The following is a 12,795-nucleotide window of genomic DNA, read 5'->3' on the forward strand; positions in this document are numbered from 1 at the left end:
AAAAGTGCAGGGACCTCCCCCCACAGAGCGGACAGCAGGCGCCATATCTGAGTCTCCATCAACCTGGCCACACTGTTTGCCCTGCCCTGGTGATTCCCTGACCCCACCCCACCCAATCTGCAGCCCGCCAAGGGGTTTGCAGTGTCTTTTCCACATGAATGGCCTGTTCCGGTGCAGGCCTCAGACTTTCCTAAAATACATCAAACAAGCAGCAGCTGGCCTCAGTGTGCCCCACCCCTCTCGGTAAGTGGCCCAGGCCTGGCACTAGCAGCAGCTTGCCAAAGTTCACAGCTTGGCCTCTGCTAGGTACCTCCAAGCCCAACACAAGTAGCAGCTATCTGCAGATTCTCTCTCATCACTGATGTTTCTATCTCTCCCTTCCTCTCTAAAATAAATAAAAATATATTTAAAAAAATATCTTGCCGAAACCGGTTTGGCTCAGTGGATAGAGTGTCAGTCTGTGGACTGAAGGGTCCCGGGTTCGATTCCGGTCAAGGGCATGTACCTTGGTTGCGTGCGCATTCCCAGTGGGGGGGGTGCAGGAGGCGGCTGATCAATGTTTCTCTCTCATCGATGTTTCTGGCTCTCTATCCCTCTCTCTTCCTCTCTATAAAAAATCAATAAAATATATTTTTTTTTCCAGCCTTGATATTCTGTTCCTCTGAAATGTATAATGGTTCAAACACACGCACACACAAGATTAGCCTGCTTTGCTCCGTAATTATAAAGCTATGCTGGAGCAGCATGACATCACGAAAAGCTTACTGCTCTTTAAAAGCTTGGAAGGAGCTGCAACAAAAGGACAGCAGCATCAATTCCTTCTTTCCTTTCACTACTTCCTCAATTCCCTACGGCATGGCTGTAGCATTAAATTCCATAAATGACTACAGAGGTTCTCGGTGTGCTGCAGTCCTGGGGTCCTCCAGGCCCTTGTGGAGCAGGTGTGTGTGTGTGTGTGTGTGTGTGTGTGTGTGTGTGTGTGAAAATTGTTTCCATAGCAACACTAAGACAGCATGTGATCGGTCTTTTCCACTGTGTTACATTTACATTGATTGCATAAAGCAATGGTGGTGAGACTGCTGGTGCCCCAACATGAATCAAGACAGTAGCACTAAACTACATACGTGGTCACTGTATTCTTCACCGGGACTTGCAATCAAATCAAATCGTTAGCTGCATGCAATGTCCGTGATGAAGCAGGAAAGGTCACTAATTTTGTTAAACCTTGATGCTCAGGACGTTTTTAATATTCTGCATGACAAACTGAGAAGTTCACAGAGAGCACTTCTGTTGCAATGTCTTCAGAAAGAGCACTTTTGCAATGTTTAAACCGTTAGTTGAAGTAGCCTCTTTTTTTTTTCATAAAACATTTTTTAAATCATTTAATCATTTTAAGTATACAATTCAGTAGCATTAAGTATATTCACAATGTTGTGTAACTATCACCATTAACCATTTCCAGAATTTTTCATCATCCCAAACAGAATTAGCAGTAACTACGCACTCTCTCTATGCCCAGCTAATCTTGCCCTGTTTTGTGCTTTCTGTCTCTATGAATTAGCCTATTCTAAATACCTGACATAAGTGAAATAATACAATAGTCTGTCCTTTTGTGTGTTTTTTGTTGTTGTTGTTGTTTTAATATATTTTATTGATTTTTTACAGAGAGGAAGGGAGAGGGATAGAAAGTTAGAAACATCAATGAGAAAGAAACATTGAGCCTCCTGCACACCCCCCACTGGGGATGTGCCCGCAACCAAGGTACATGCCCTTGACCGGAATCGAACCCGGGACCCTTCAGTCCACAGGCCGACGCTCTATCCACTGAGCCAAACCAGTTTCGGCAATAGCTTTTCCTTTTGTATCTGGCTTATTTCACTTAGCATACCGTTTTTAAGGTTCATCCATGTGGCAGCATGCATCAGGATTTCTTTCCGCATTACAGCCGGGAAAGATCGCCTTGTATGTACAGACCACATTCCTCTACTGAGGGACACCTGAGTGTGTCCACCTTGTGGCTATTGTGAATAATGCTGCTAGGAACAGGTGTGTACAAATACCTGTTCAAGCCTCTGCTTTCAATTATTTTGGTAAACATCTAGAATAGTCAGAGCAGATGGTAATGCTATTTTCAACGTTGTGAGGAGCCGCCCACCGCTGTACACAGTGACCGCACCGCTTCCCATCGCGGCCCGCAGCGCACGCGTTCCCGGGTCTCCACAGCTTTGTCCGCACTTATCGGTTTCCCTTTTGGGCAACACCACCCGAATGGGTGTGAAGTGCTATCTTAGGGTTTTGATGTGCATTTCTCTAACGACTAATGCTACTCAGCCTCTTTTCATGAACTTATTGGCTAATTGTGTAACTTCTTTGAAAAAATACCTATTCACGTTTTGGGGTTGAGTGAGCCAGACATTTGGGTTATTGCGAAGAGTAACTGCACTGCTTTCTGGACCATGTCTAAGGCGGCCTTGACCAAGACATTCCTGTTGGAGAGGGAATGAACTTCGGAGAAATTCTCTAACTGAAGCATGAGCTTAGGAGTTTATCTGTTCTTTTGTGGCTTTTTTGTGATGGTGTTTTGTTCTGGACATCTCATTCCTTGCAACTCCGGGGTTTTTGGTGTCAACATTAAGTGGACCACACAACACTCTGCCTCTTGACGTATTTTGTTTGGTTTTGTTACATCTTACATTATGAGGAATTATTTTTGTACAAATGGTTTAAAAGTTATTTATGCAAGGTTTGAATGCATACCAGTGTTTTTATTGTTTTCTGATTGCCAACTTTCCTGGTTTCCTAAAGGTAGGAGAGAACTTACCCTGGACTTCATCAACCCAAATAATCCATCTATACATGTGCCCAGACCTGGCAGGGCAGGCTGAGCTTTCCGGCTAAAAGCATGCTTACCTGGAGGCGGAGAGCCTGCTTTGGACGTTAAGAATTGCACAAGCATGCTGGGCATCGATGTAAAGTATAGAGGAAGTAAGACACTTCGCCAAGGTTCCCTGTATAGAATGCACCCTTTTCTCAAAAATTTTAAAAGTGAACTCCAACCTTTGCACTCAGGAGGGTTTGCTCCAGCATGAGCTCCTGGACTCTACATAGATCTAATTTATACGGTGAGTCAAGAAGTAGAGAGAATGACCCAACGTAGCCTTTCTTTTCCTCTTCTTTCTCCTTTGAAGTGTGAGCAGAGTTCTCGTTTCAGGTTTATAACATGGCTATTCCCCAGTTGTAAAGATATGCATTCATAAGAAAAAGAATATCTATTCATATCTTTTGCTCATTTTTTTCATTAGACTGTTCTTTTGTTGTTGAATTGTAGATCTATTCTGGATCTTAATCCCTTATCAAATATGTGATTTACAAATATTCCTGCCTAATTTTTGGGTTGTGTTTTCACTCTCATTAATGTCCTTTGATGAATAAAGTTTTTTAAAAATTGAATTTATTGGGGTGACATTAGTTAATAAAATTATACAGGTTTCAGGTATACGATTCTGAAATACATCATCTGTATATTGTATTGTATGTTTACCACCCAAATCAAGTCTCCTTCCATCACCATTTATCCCAACTTTCCCTTCTTCTGCCACCCCCTAACCCCCAATGCATAAAGTTTTAAATTTCGATGAAGTCCAATTGATCTGATTTTTTTCCTTTGTCTGTGATTTGGTGTCATCAAAAAAAATCATTGCCCAATCTGAGATCGTGGAGATATTTCACCAGTTTTCTTCTAAGCATTTTATATTTTAGCTCTTAAATTTAGATCTTTGATTTTGAGTTAATTTTTATATATGCTGTGCGTCGTGTCCAACTTCATCCTTTTGCGTGTAGATATCCGGTTTTCCCAGCGCCATATGTTGAAAAGACGGTCTTTTCCTTTGAGTGGACTTGGAATTCTTGTTGAAAATTAATGGACCATGTGTGTGAGGGTTTATTTCTGGGCTCTCTCTATATGTCTGTCCTTATGCCAGTACCACACCATCTTGATTGCTGTGGCTTTGTAGTGAAGCTTTGAAATGAAGAAATGTGAGTCCTCCAACTTTGTTCTTTTTTAAGACTGTTTTGGCTATTCAAGGTTCCTTGAGATTCTTTATGAATTTAGGATCAGCATGTCAATTTCTGCAAAAGGGCAACTGGGATTCTGATAGGAATTGTGGTGGGCCCGTAGATCAATTTGGAGTACTGCCATTTTTTAAATTTATATTTACTGTTGAAAATATTACAGATGTCCCTTTTTCCCACTGACCCCTCCACCCCGCACTGCCCCCCCAAGGACTTACCACACTGTGTGTGTCCATGGGTCATGCATATAGGCATACAAGTTCTCGGGCGAGTCTCTTCCAGCCCTTCTCTCCCTCTTCCCTCTGCGACTCCGCACTCTGTTCCATGCTTCTGTCTCTGGATCTGTTTTGCTCATCAGTTTATTTTGCTCATTACATTCCACATATGAGTGAGATCATGTGATACTTGTCTTTCTCTGACTGGCTTATTTCACTTAGCATGATACTCTCCACGTCGCTCCATGCTGTCTCAAAGGGTAAGAGATCCTTCTTTTTCACATCTGCATAGTACTTCATTGTGTAAATGTACCACATCTTTTTTACCCACTCATCAGCAGATGGACACGTGGGCTGTTTCAAGACCTTAGCTGTTGTAAATTGCGCTGCTATGAACACAGGGGTGCATACTGCCGCCCTAATACTAAGTCTTCCACTTTATGACCATGGGATGTCTTTTCATTTATTTAGGTCTTCTACTTCTTTCAGCAGCATTTTGTAGTTTTCAGTGTAGAAGTGTTAAATTTATTCCTAACTAGTTTATTCTTTCTGATGATATTGTAAATGGGATTGTTTTCTTAATTTCATTTTTGGACAGTTTATTGCTGATGTATAGAATACAATTGATTTTACATATTGATCTTGTATCCTGTATTTTGCAGAACTCATTTACTAGTTCTAGTCGAGTTTTTTTAGTGGATTCCTTAGGATTTTCTATAAATAAGATCATCTCATGTGCAAATAGAGATATAATTTTCCTTCTTCCTTTCCTTTGTGCTTAATCGCTCTGGCTAGAACCTCATCTGTCGGAATAGAAGCTATGTTGAATAGCAGTGGTGAGAGCAGACATCCTCGTCTTGCTCCTGAGGTCGGGAGGAAGCTTGCAGCCTGTGGCGTGAGTGGAACACCATTTACTTAAAGGGATAACTAACAAAGTACGGCGGCTCAGATGGGGTATTTGGCACACAGTTTTTCCACAATGAATGAAATGACCTGTCACTTTAAGGAAAACAACGGATAGTTTGTGTTGCCAGTGATACACTCGAGCTTTCAAGTAAAAATTAGAATTTTAGAAAACTTCCATCAACTATGAGCTTAACAGCTTCCCAATAAAACTTTTCTAATGAGATTTAATTAATTAATGTGATTGTACAACGATGTGTCAACACTTAAAAAACCTACATAACCTAGTAATATTTTCCAAGTGACTAATGCCTGATAGTACAAAATCATACATGAGTAAAAGACTAATTCCAAGTGCAAGACCATGGATTTTAATGTAATAAAGTAAAAAATATTCTTTGAGGTGGTCTAAAAGATTTGCAAAAATGTAAAACTCTTTTAAAAAATATTTCCAAAAAAAATTCCCATAAAAATGTTTCCATGTTAAAATGTAATGGGCTTATCACTGTTATTTTAAAATGTTGTTTAAATGTTATTTTAACTATTTAAATATTTTTAATTTCTTGGTTTTAATACTGAATATGGTTACTACTGAGATATACCAGTATAACCCAAATATACAAAGCTCTTTAATGTCCTCAGTGATTTTTAGAATGTAAAGGATTTAAAATTTAAAAAGTTTGAGAAAAAAATTACATTAATAATCAGAAGCTCTGGACAACTGGATCTACAGTTTTAAGAGACAAACAGTACTGTAGGCGCTGGCACGCAGCCTACCCTAGGAAACCCGAAGGCGTGACTGCGTGTGTCCCAGGGAACCAGTGACTCGGGACTGACTGCGGTCTACCAGCTCTGCCGCCGAGGGCTGGAGCGGGCTGTGGGGCTCGGTGTGCGTGTTCACCTCCATCAGCTTCACCGTCGCCACTTGGACCAAGATCTCTAGCCTCTGGCCCCGGGGCTTAGCACTGTGTGTGACTAAGTTCGCCGAGCTCAGCTGCTAACGGATCATGTTCTGTAATAAACAACGTTTTCAGGATTGCCCTTGTGAATCCATGTGGTACCTAAAAATTATCGCATTTTTTCCTTCTTTTAAAAATAACTTGATTGATTACATATTCATTGTAGAAAATGTTGAAAATATAAACAAAAGAAAATTAAAATTACCTCTAATTCTAATACCTAGAAATAACTACTGTTGAGATTTTGGTATCATTTCTCTTCCTTCCTCTCTCTCTAAAAATCTATTTTTAAAAATCTTAAAGAGAAAAAAACGCCCTTTTAGAAAAAAACTCTCCTATGGCAGGCAGCCTGCTCTCTAGAGGAGAAGGGTTAGAGGTCAAAGAACAGCTCTTTACAATCCAATTCCAACCTGTATTTCCAGCTTACCTCTCCCCCCAGTTCTAGCCAACCCAGCCTGTGATGTCCTGAAACATGTTTCCATGCCACTGTGTTAGAGGCCTTTTCTTCACTCTTCCAAACCTGGCTCAGATAACACCTTCTCGGGTCACACTCCCTAACGCCACTAAGCAAAACCGTATTTCCACAGCATTCTGTACACATCTCTACTAAAGCATTTATCATGCTGCACCATAATTAAATGCGTAACTCTTCTTTTCACCTAGAATTTAAACAGAACCTAGTTCAGTGTAGATGGCAATTAAATTTTTAAAGTTCTGGTACCTAATAAAGTAAAGTTAAATTTTTAATAATTTTTTTAAACTCAACAATACAAAACTAGTTAGCTAAGGTCCATATAGTCAAGGTTTTAATGTAAGTCATGAAATTAAAATAACCTTTTGCACTCGGATGTCGAGTGTGACTCGACACGGTTAGCATTAGAATAAAGGAATTGAGAAAAAAGCAAGCGAGTGCCAAGGGTTAAAAGGAATAAAGTTCATTTTCATATAAACTAGAAGTTACAAATGTTCCTACACATTGAATTTAGTCACCCGACATCTTTTTAAATAAAGAAGAAAAAGACTAGTATCGGGGACCTAACCTGAGTGATTTGTGGCAGTAAAGATAATGGGAATAATGATGTGCATCAAATGTTAAATGAGAGACAGAATCTAAAACAACAGCATCAAAGGGCACAGGGATATCAGGTAGTAAACTACTGCTTAATGCCCTCAGAATGCACTGCCCCCTAATTCAGGTCACTGCTCAAGAGTAGTTTATTCCCTAAAAAGAACTAGTGGAACTTACACTTTTTACTTGTTTTAGATGAGTTAATCTTTACTTTCAATTGAATAAAACCAAATACAACTATATCCACATACACTGAGTGGCCAGATTATTATGATCTCTGAACGCATAATAATCTGGCCACTCAGTGTATATCCTATATAATAAAAGGCTAATATGCAAATCGTCCCCTCGACCAGGAGTTGGACCAGCAGGCAGGATGGCCAACCGTCCATGTCCCCTCCCGCTGGCCAGGCTGGCTGGACCCCACCCATGCACGAATTCATGCACCGGGCCTCTAATACACACACACACACACACACACACACACACACACACTCAGCCCAGCCTGCACCCTCTCCAATCTGGGACCCCTCGAGGGATGTCCGACTGGATGTCCAGTAGAATCGGGCCTAAACGGGCAGTCGGACATCTCTCTCACTATCCAGGACTGCTGGCTCCCAACTGCTCACCTGCCTGCCTTCCTGATTGCCCCTAACCACTTCTGCCTGCCAGCGTGATCACCCCCTAACCACTCCCCTGCCAGCCCAATTGCCCCTAACTGCCCTCCCCTGCCAGCCTGGTCACCCCCCAACTGCCCTCCCCTGCCGGCCTGATCCCCCCCCCAACTGCGCTCTCCTGCAGGACTGGTCCCCCCCCTCAACTGCCCTCCGCTGCTGACCCAGTCACCCCTAACTGCCCTCCCCTGCCAGCCTTATCTCCCCCAACTGCTCTCCCCTGCAGGCCTGGGTCCACCCCAACTGCCTCCCCCCGCCGCTGTCCTGATCACCCACAACTAAACCCCCACTGACGGCCTGCTCACCCCCAACTGGCCCCCCTGCTGATATGTTTACCCCCAACGGCCCCTGCCATCCCATCCTGGCCTGATCACCGCTCCCCCCCCCCCCCCCCCCCCCCGGCGACCCAAGGTCCCAGCCCCTCCTTTTTTTCTTTTTCTTTTTCAGCGCCTCCTTGAGCAGAGGCCAGGGCTGGTTGGAAGCAAGTATCTAGGATTTATTTATCTTCTATAATTGAAACTTTATAGTCTTGAGCAGAGGCCAGGACCGACCAGGGCAGGAAGCTTGGCTTCCCCCATTGCTGGGGCAACCTAAGCCTCCTGCTTGCTCCAGCTCCATGCCGGCCGCCATCTTGGTTGGGTTAATTTGCATACTCACTCCTGATTGGCTGGTGGGTATGGCTTGTGGGTGTAGCAGAATGATGGTTAATTTGCGTGTTTCTCTTTTATTAGTGTAGATATATATAGATAGATAGATAGATAGATAGATAGATATAGATATATGGATATATATAATACACACACACACACACTGAGTGGCCAGATTATTATGCGTTCAGAGATCATAATAATCTGGCCACTCAGTGTATATAATCAACCTATTTCTCTCCTAGTATGTAGCTTCCAGCAACCAATAACAGGATAGCCAATATAGTTTTTGGTACTTAATAAGAATAAAAGAATATATAGTGATCCCTCAAATATTTATCGAATTGACTTACATTTGCCAATATCTATTCTATTTGAAAAGTCACTTTACCTATTAAAAGAAATGTCATTTCACTACATTTCATTTAAAAGTTATCTAGCCAAAACCAGTTTGGCTCAGTGGATAGAGCATCGGCCTGCAGACTGAAAGGTCCCAGGTTCGATTCCGGTCAAGGGCATGTACCTTGGTTGTGGGCACATCCCCAGTAGGGGGTGTGCAAGAGGCAGCTGATCTATGTTTCTCTCTCATCAATGTTTCTAACTCTCTATCCCTCTCTCTTCCTCTCTATAAAAAATCAATAAAATATATTTTAAAAAAAAAGTTATCTAAACTATTGCCTTAATTAGTCTTCCTATTATCCCATACTTACAATTTACCTAATATGCTACAGCTCTGGCAAAATCTGCCCTTATTATACCTCAGCTTAACACTCCAGCCTCTTTCTTTCAAACTCTCACATACCCACAAAATTTCATGATCGTCAGGGTCTCTAAAGGACCTACTGCCTCCAACTCATCTTGATGACTGTAAGTCGATGACTTTTCATAGGAAGCGAGGGACCGTTCAACGCCCTCCGGGACACCTTTTCTATAAGCCCCACCTTGAAATCAAATGTCAGCTCTGCACCCTTGTAGACGGAAAATTAAAACCAACTGAACTACTTCTACATGTTACCCACTCAGGCAGCCACGACCTGCACAAGCATTTGTGTAGGATCTCCATTACCTCGGCTGAGAATTCTCCTCATACATTCTTTCTTTACCCTCCTTGAAGAGGCTTATGGTCTGCTTGGTTTTCTTCATCAAATTCTCCATGAACACCCTAAAATACTCATTTTCTCCAAGTGTCTCCATCTTCCCCTCATATCTGGACAGGACCGTGCGCAGGTGCTGGTAGGTGTCTGGCAGCAGGTCTAAGATGTAAGGCGGGCTGTTCTTTAGCGCCAGCTTTGGGTTCTGACACAGCCGCACCACCTGAAACAAATGGAAAAGAAGGGCTATTACTGGGAGGATCTTAGGGGCAATTCCCCTTTTTAAGTTTAAAAAGTTATAAAATATGTGCTATTGCAGAAATGTGAAAAATGGATAAGAATACAAGAAATGATCCATAACTCCTCTGTCCACAGGCTATCAATTTACTTTTTTAAAAATATATTTTTATTGATTTCAGAGAGGAAGGGAGAGGGATAGAGAGAAACACCAGTGATGAGAGAAAATCACTGATTGGCTGCATCCTACATGCTCCCTACCGGGGATGTACCCGCAACCCAGGCCTGTGCCCTTGACCAGAATCAAACCCGGGACCCTTCAGTCCGAAGGCCGACGCTCTATTCACTGAGCCAAACCGGCCAGGGCCTATTTACATTTTACTGGTTCCCCTAGAAGCGTAAAACCACATGGGAGGCTAATGATTCAGACCACATGTAACAGACTCAACAACCGAAGCAGGAAGGCGGGAAAGTGGGGGACACCCACACAAACGCCGAAGAAGAGCCTTGTGGTGCCGGCTCCCGCCGAGAGCAGAAGATTCTCCAGCACGGAGTGCAGCTGGCAGCTGGAGGTAGGGGGGTGGTGCAGGGTACGGCCTTTGAACAGCCACTAGGGGACAGGGCAGCGAGGTGTGGACCCAGCGAAGCATGGAGCTCAGTGACATACCTTTTCTTCTCATATAAATGCAGGTCTCTCAGAATTTGCTAGTAATTTCTTTTTTTTAAATTTTAAAAAATATGTTTTTATTGATTTCAGAAAGAGAGGAAGGGAGAGAGACACATTGATGTGAGAGAGAAACATCCATCGGCTGCCCCATGCATGCACCACGATCGGGGGACCGAACCCACAACCCAGCATGTGCCCTCACCAGGAATCGAATTGGCAACCTTTTGGTGCACAGGGTAATGCTCTACCAACTGAGCCACACTGGCTGGGCTTGTAATTCTTTTTTTTTTTTTTTCCTTTCTTTTTAGGCTGGAATTCCTTTTACCACCTTTACTTTCAACTTTTCTGAATTCTTCTATTTTATTTTATTTTTTAATATATTTTATTGATTTTTTACAGTGAGGGAGAGGGGTAGAGAGTTAGAAACATCGATGGGAAAGAAACATCGATCAGCTGCCTCCTGCACACCCCCTACTGGGGATGTGCCCGAAACCAAGGTACATGCCCTTGACCGGAATCGAACCTGGGACCTTTCAGTCCGCAGGCCGACGCTCTATCCACTGAGCCAAACTGGTTAGGGCAGTTCTTATATTTTAAATGTGTCTCTTTTAAAGGACATATTGCTATATTTTAAAAATCTAATGTAACTGCCCAACAGTGTTGCTCAGTGGTTGAGCACTGACCCATGAACCAGGAGGTCATGGTTCAATTCCTGATCAGGGCACATGCCTGGGTTGCGGGCTCCATCCCTGGTGGAGGGCATGCGAGAGGCAGCTAATCAGTGATTCTCTCTCATTGATGTTTCTCTCTCTCTCTCCCCCTCTCCCTTCCTCTCTGAAATCAATAAAAATATATTTTTACAAGTAAAAATAAATAAATAAAAGTGTGATATTGACCAAAGACAGTAAGTAAATGGCCAAGTGGAACAGAAAAAAAAAAAAAAAAAAGAAACACAGCTTCACACATGTACGGAAATTCAGAATCAGAAGTGGCATAAAAGATCAGAGATCAAAAGAAAAACTACAGGGAAGTTGGCTGTCTTTATGCAGAAACTAAAATTAGGCCTCTCGGGCCCTGGCTGGGTGGCTCAGTAAGAACATCATCCCGAACAGAAAAGGCGGCGGGTCCGTTCCCGGTGGGGGCACACACCCAGGCTGTGGGTCCCATCCCTAGTCAAGGCACATAAGGGAAGTAACCGATAAATGGCTCTCCCTAATACCCATGTCTGTCTCTGTCTCTGTCTCTCTCTCCCTCCCTCCCTCCGTCTAAAAACAAAAATAAAACGTCTGTGGAAGAGCAGCTTAAGGCAACTCAGTGGCCGTTCCTCCCCATGCAGTGGCCGCAGGGAAAGGCAGGCCCACGGCGGGGCTCGGGAGGGCCTGGTCTGGCTGGTGCGGTTCCAGGTGAGGCTCCAGGTGAGGCTCCAGGTGAGGCTCCAGGTGAGGCGGCGGCCGCAGGCACTTCCATCCGCCCGCCCCCTGGGCCCCCTGCCGGGCCGCAGCGCCAGCAGCAGCTCCCGGTCCTCTGCAGACGCAGCCGCGGGAGTCAGGACAGTGCCGTCCTGGGCCTGCCGGGGATTCTGCCGGGGATTCGAGGACACCCTCCTCCTTCCCGGCAGGACTCGGGGCTCCCTTTAAGTCACGTGGAGCAGGCCCTGGGGTGCGCGCGCAGGCCCCTACAGCTCTTGTCACCGGACGGACAGACAGACCCTGCGGGCGGCTCCTTGGCGGCTCCCATGCCCGCAGTGCTGAGGGCAGGGGGTCAGTCTCATGGGAGGTAAAGTGTCGTATTCTCTGGTCGCTTTTCAGATTTTCTTTGGCTCACGTTTTATTCATACTTCTCCTGGTGTTTTATTGAGCTTGTTCAATTTGCAACTTCGTGATTTCCATCAATTTGGGGAAATTACTAGCCAATTTCTCATCAAACATTGCTCCTGCCCCATTCTCTCTCTTCTCCCTCTGGAACTTTAGTTACTTATATACAAGACCCTTTTGCAATATTCTATTTGTCTCTTACATTCTTTTCTGTATTCTCCCTTCTTTTGTCTCTCAATACTTGTCTGGATTTTTTTCTGATTTATCTTTCACTTCACTAATTCTCTCTTTAGCTGTATCTATTCTGTTAATAAACCTATCCACTAAGCTCCTAATAATCAGTTCTTGTGTTTTTCAGTTCTAAATTTCTATATCATTCTTTATCATTTCAAGCCTCTGTCAAAGTGATAAATTTTGTTTTTAATTCTTCTAACACATTAATCATAAA

At 43.4% G+C, this 12,795-nt stretch overlaps 1 protein-coding gene across 1 annotated transcript in view; it reads right to left on the reverse strand.

Annotated features, from left to right (window-relative positions):
• The window catches only part of CBL (Cbl proto-oncogene), a 101,187-nt gene that overhangs the window by 57,674 nt on the left and 30,718 nt on the right, over positions 1–12,795 (reverse strand). The window contains exon 2 of the mRNA XM_054724573.1: positions 9,605–9,852. Coding sequence (XP_054580548.1) covers positions 9,605–9,852 — 248 coding nt within the window. The remainder of the gene's footprint in view (positions 1–9,604; positions 9,853–12,795) is intronic.

This window comes from Eptesicus fuscus, chromosome 13 (assembly GCF_027574615.1).
Source record: "Eptesicus fuscus isolate TK198812 chromosome 13, DD_ASM_mEF_20220401, whole genome shotgun sequence".
Lineage (NCBI taxonomy): Eukaryota > Metazoa > Chordata > Mammalia > Chiroptera > Vespertilionidae > Eptesicus > Eptesicus fuscus.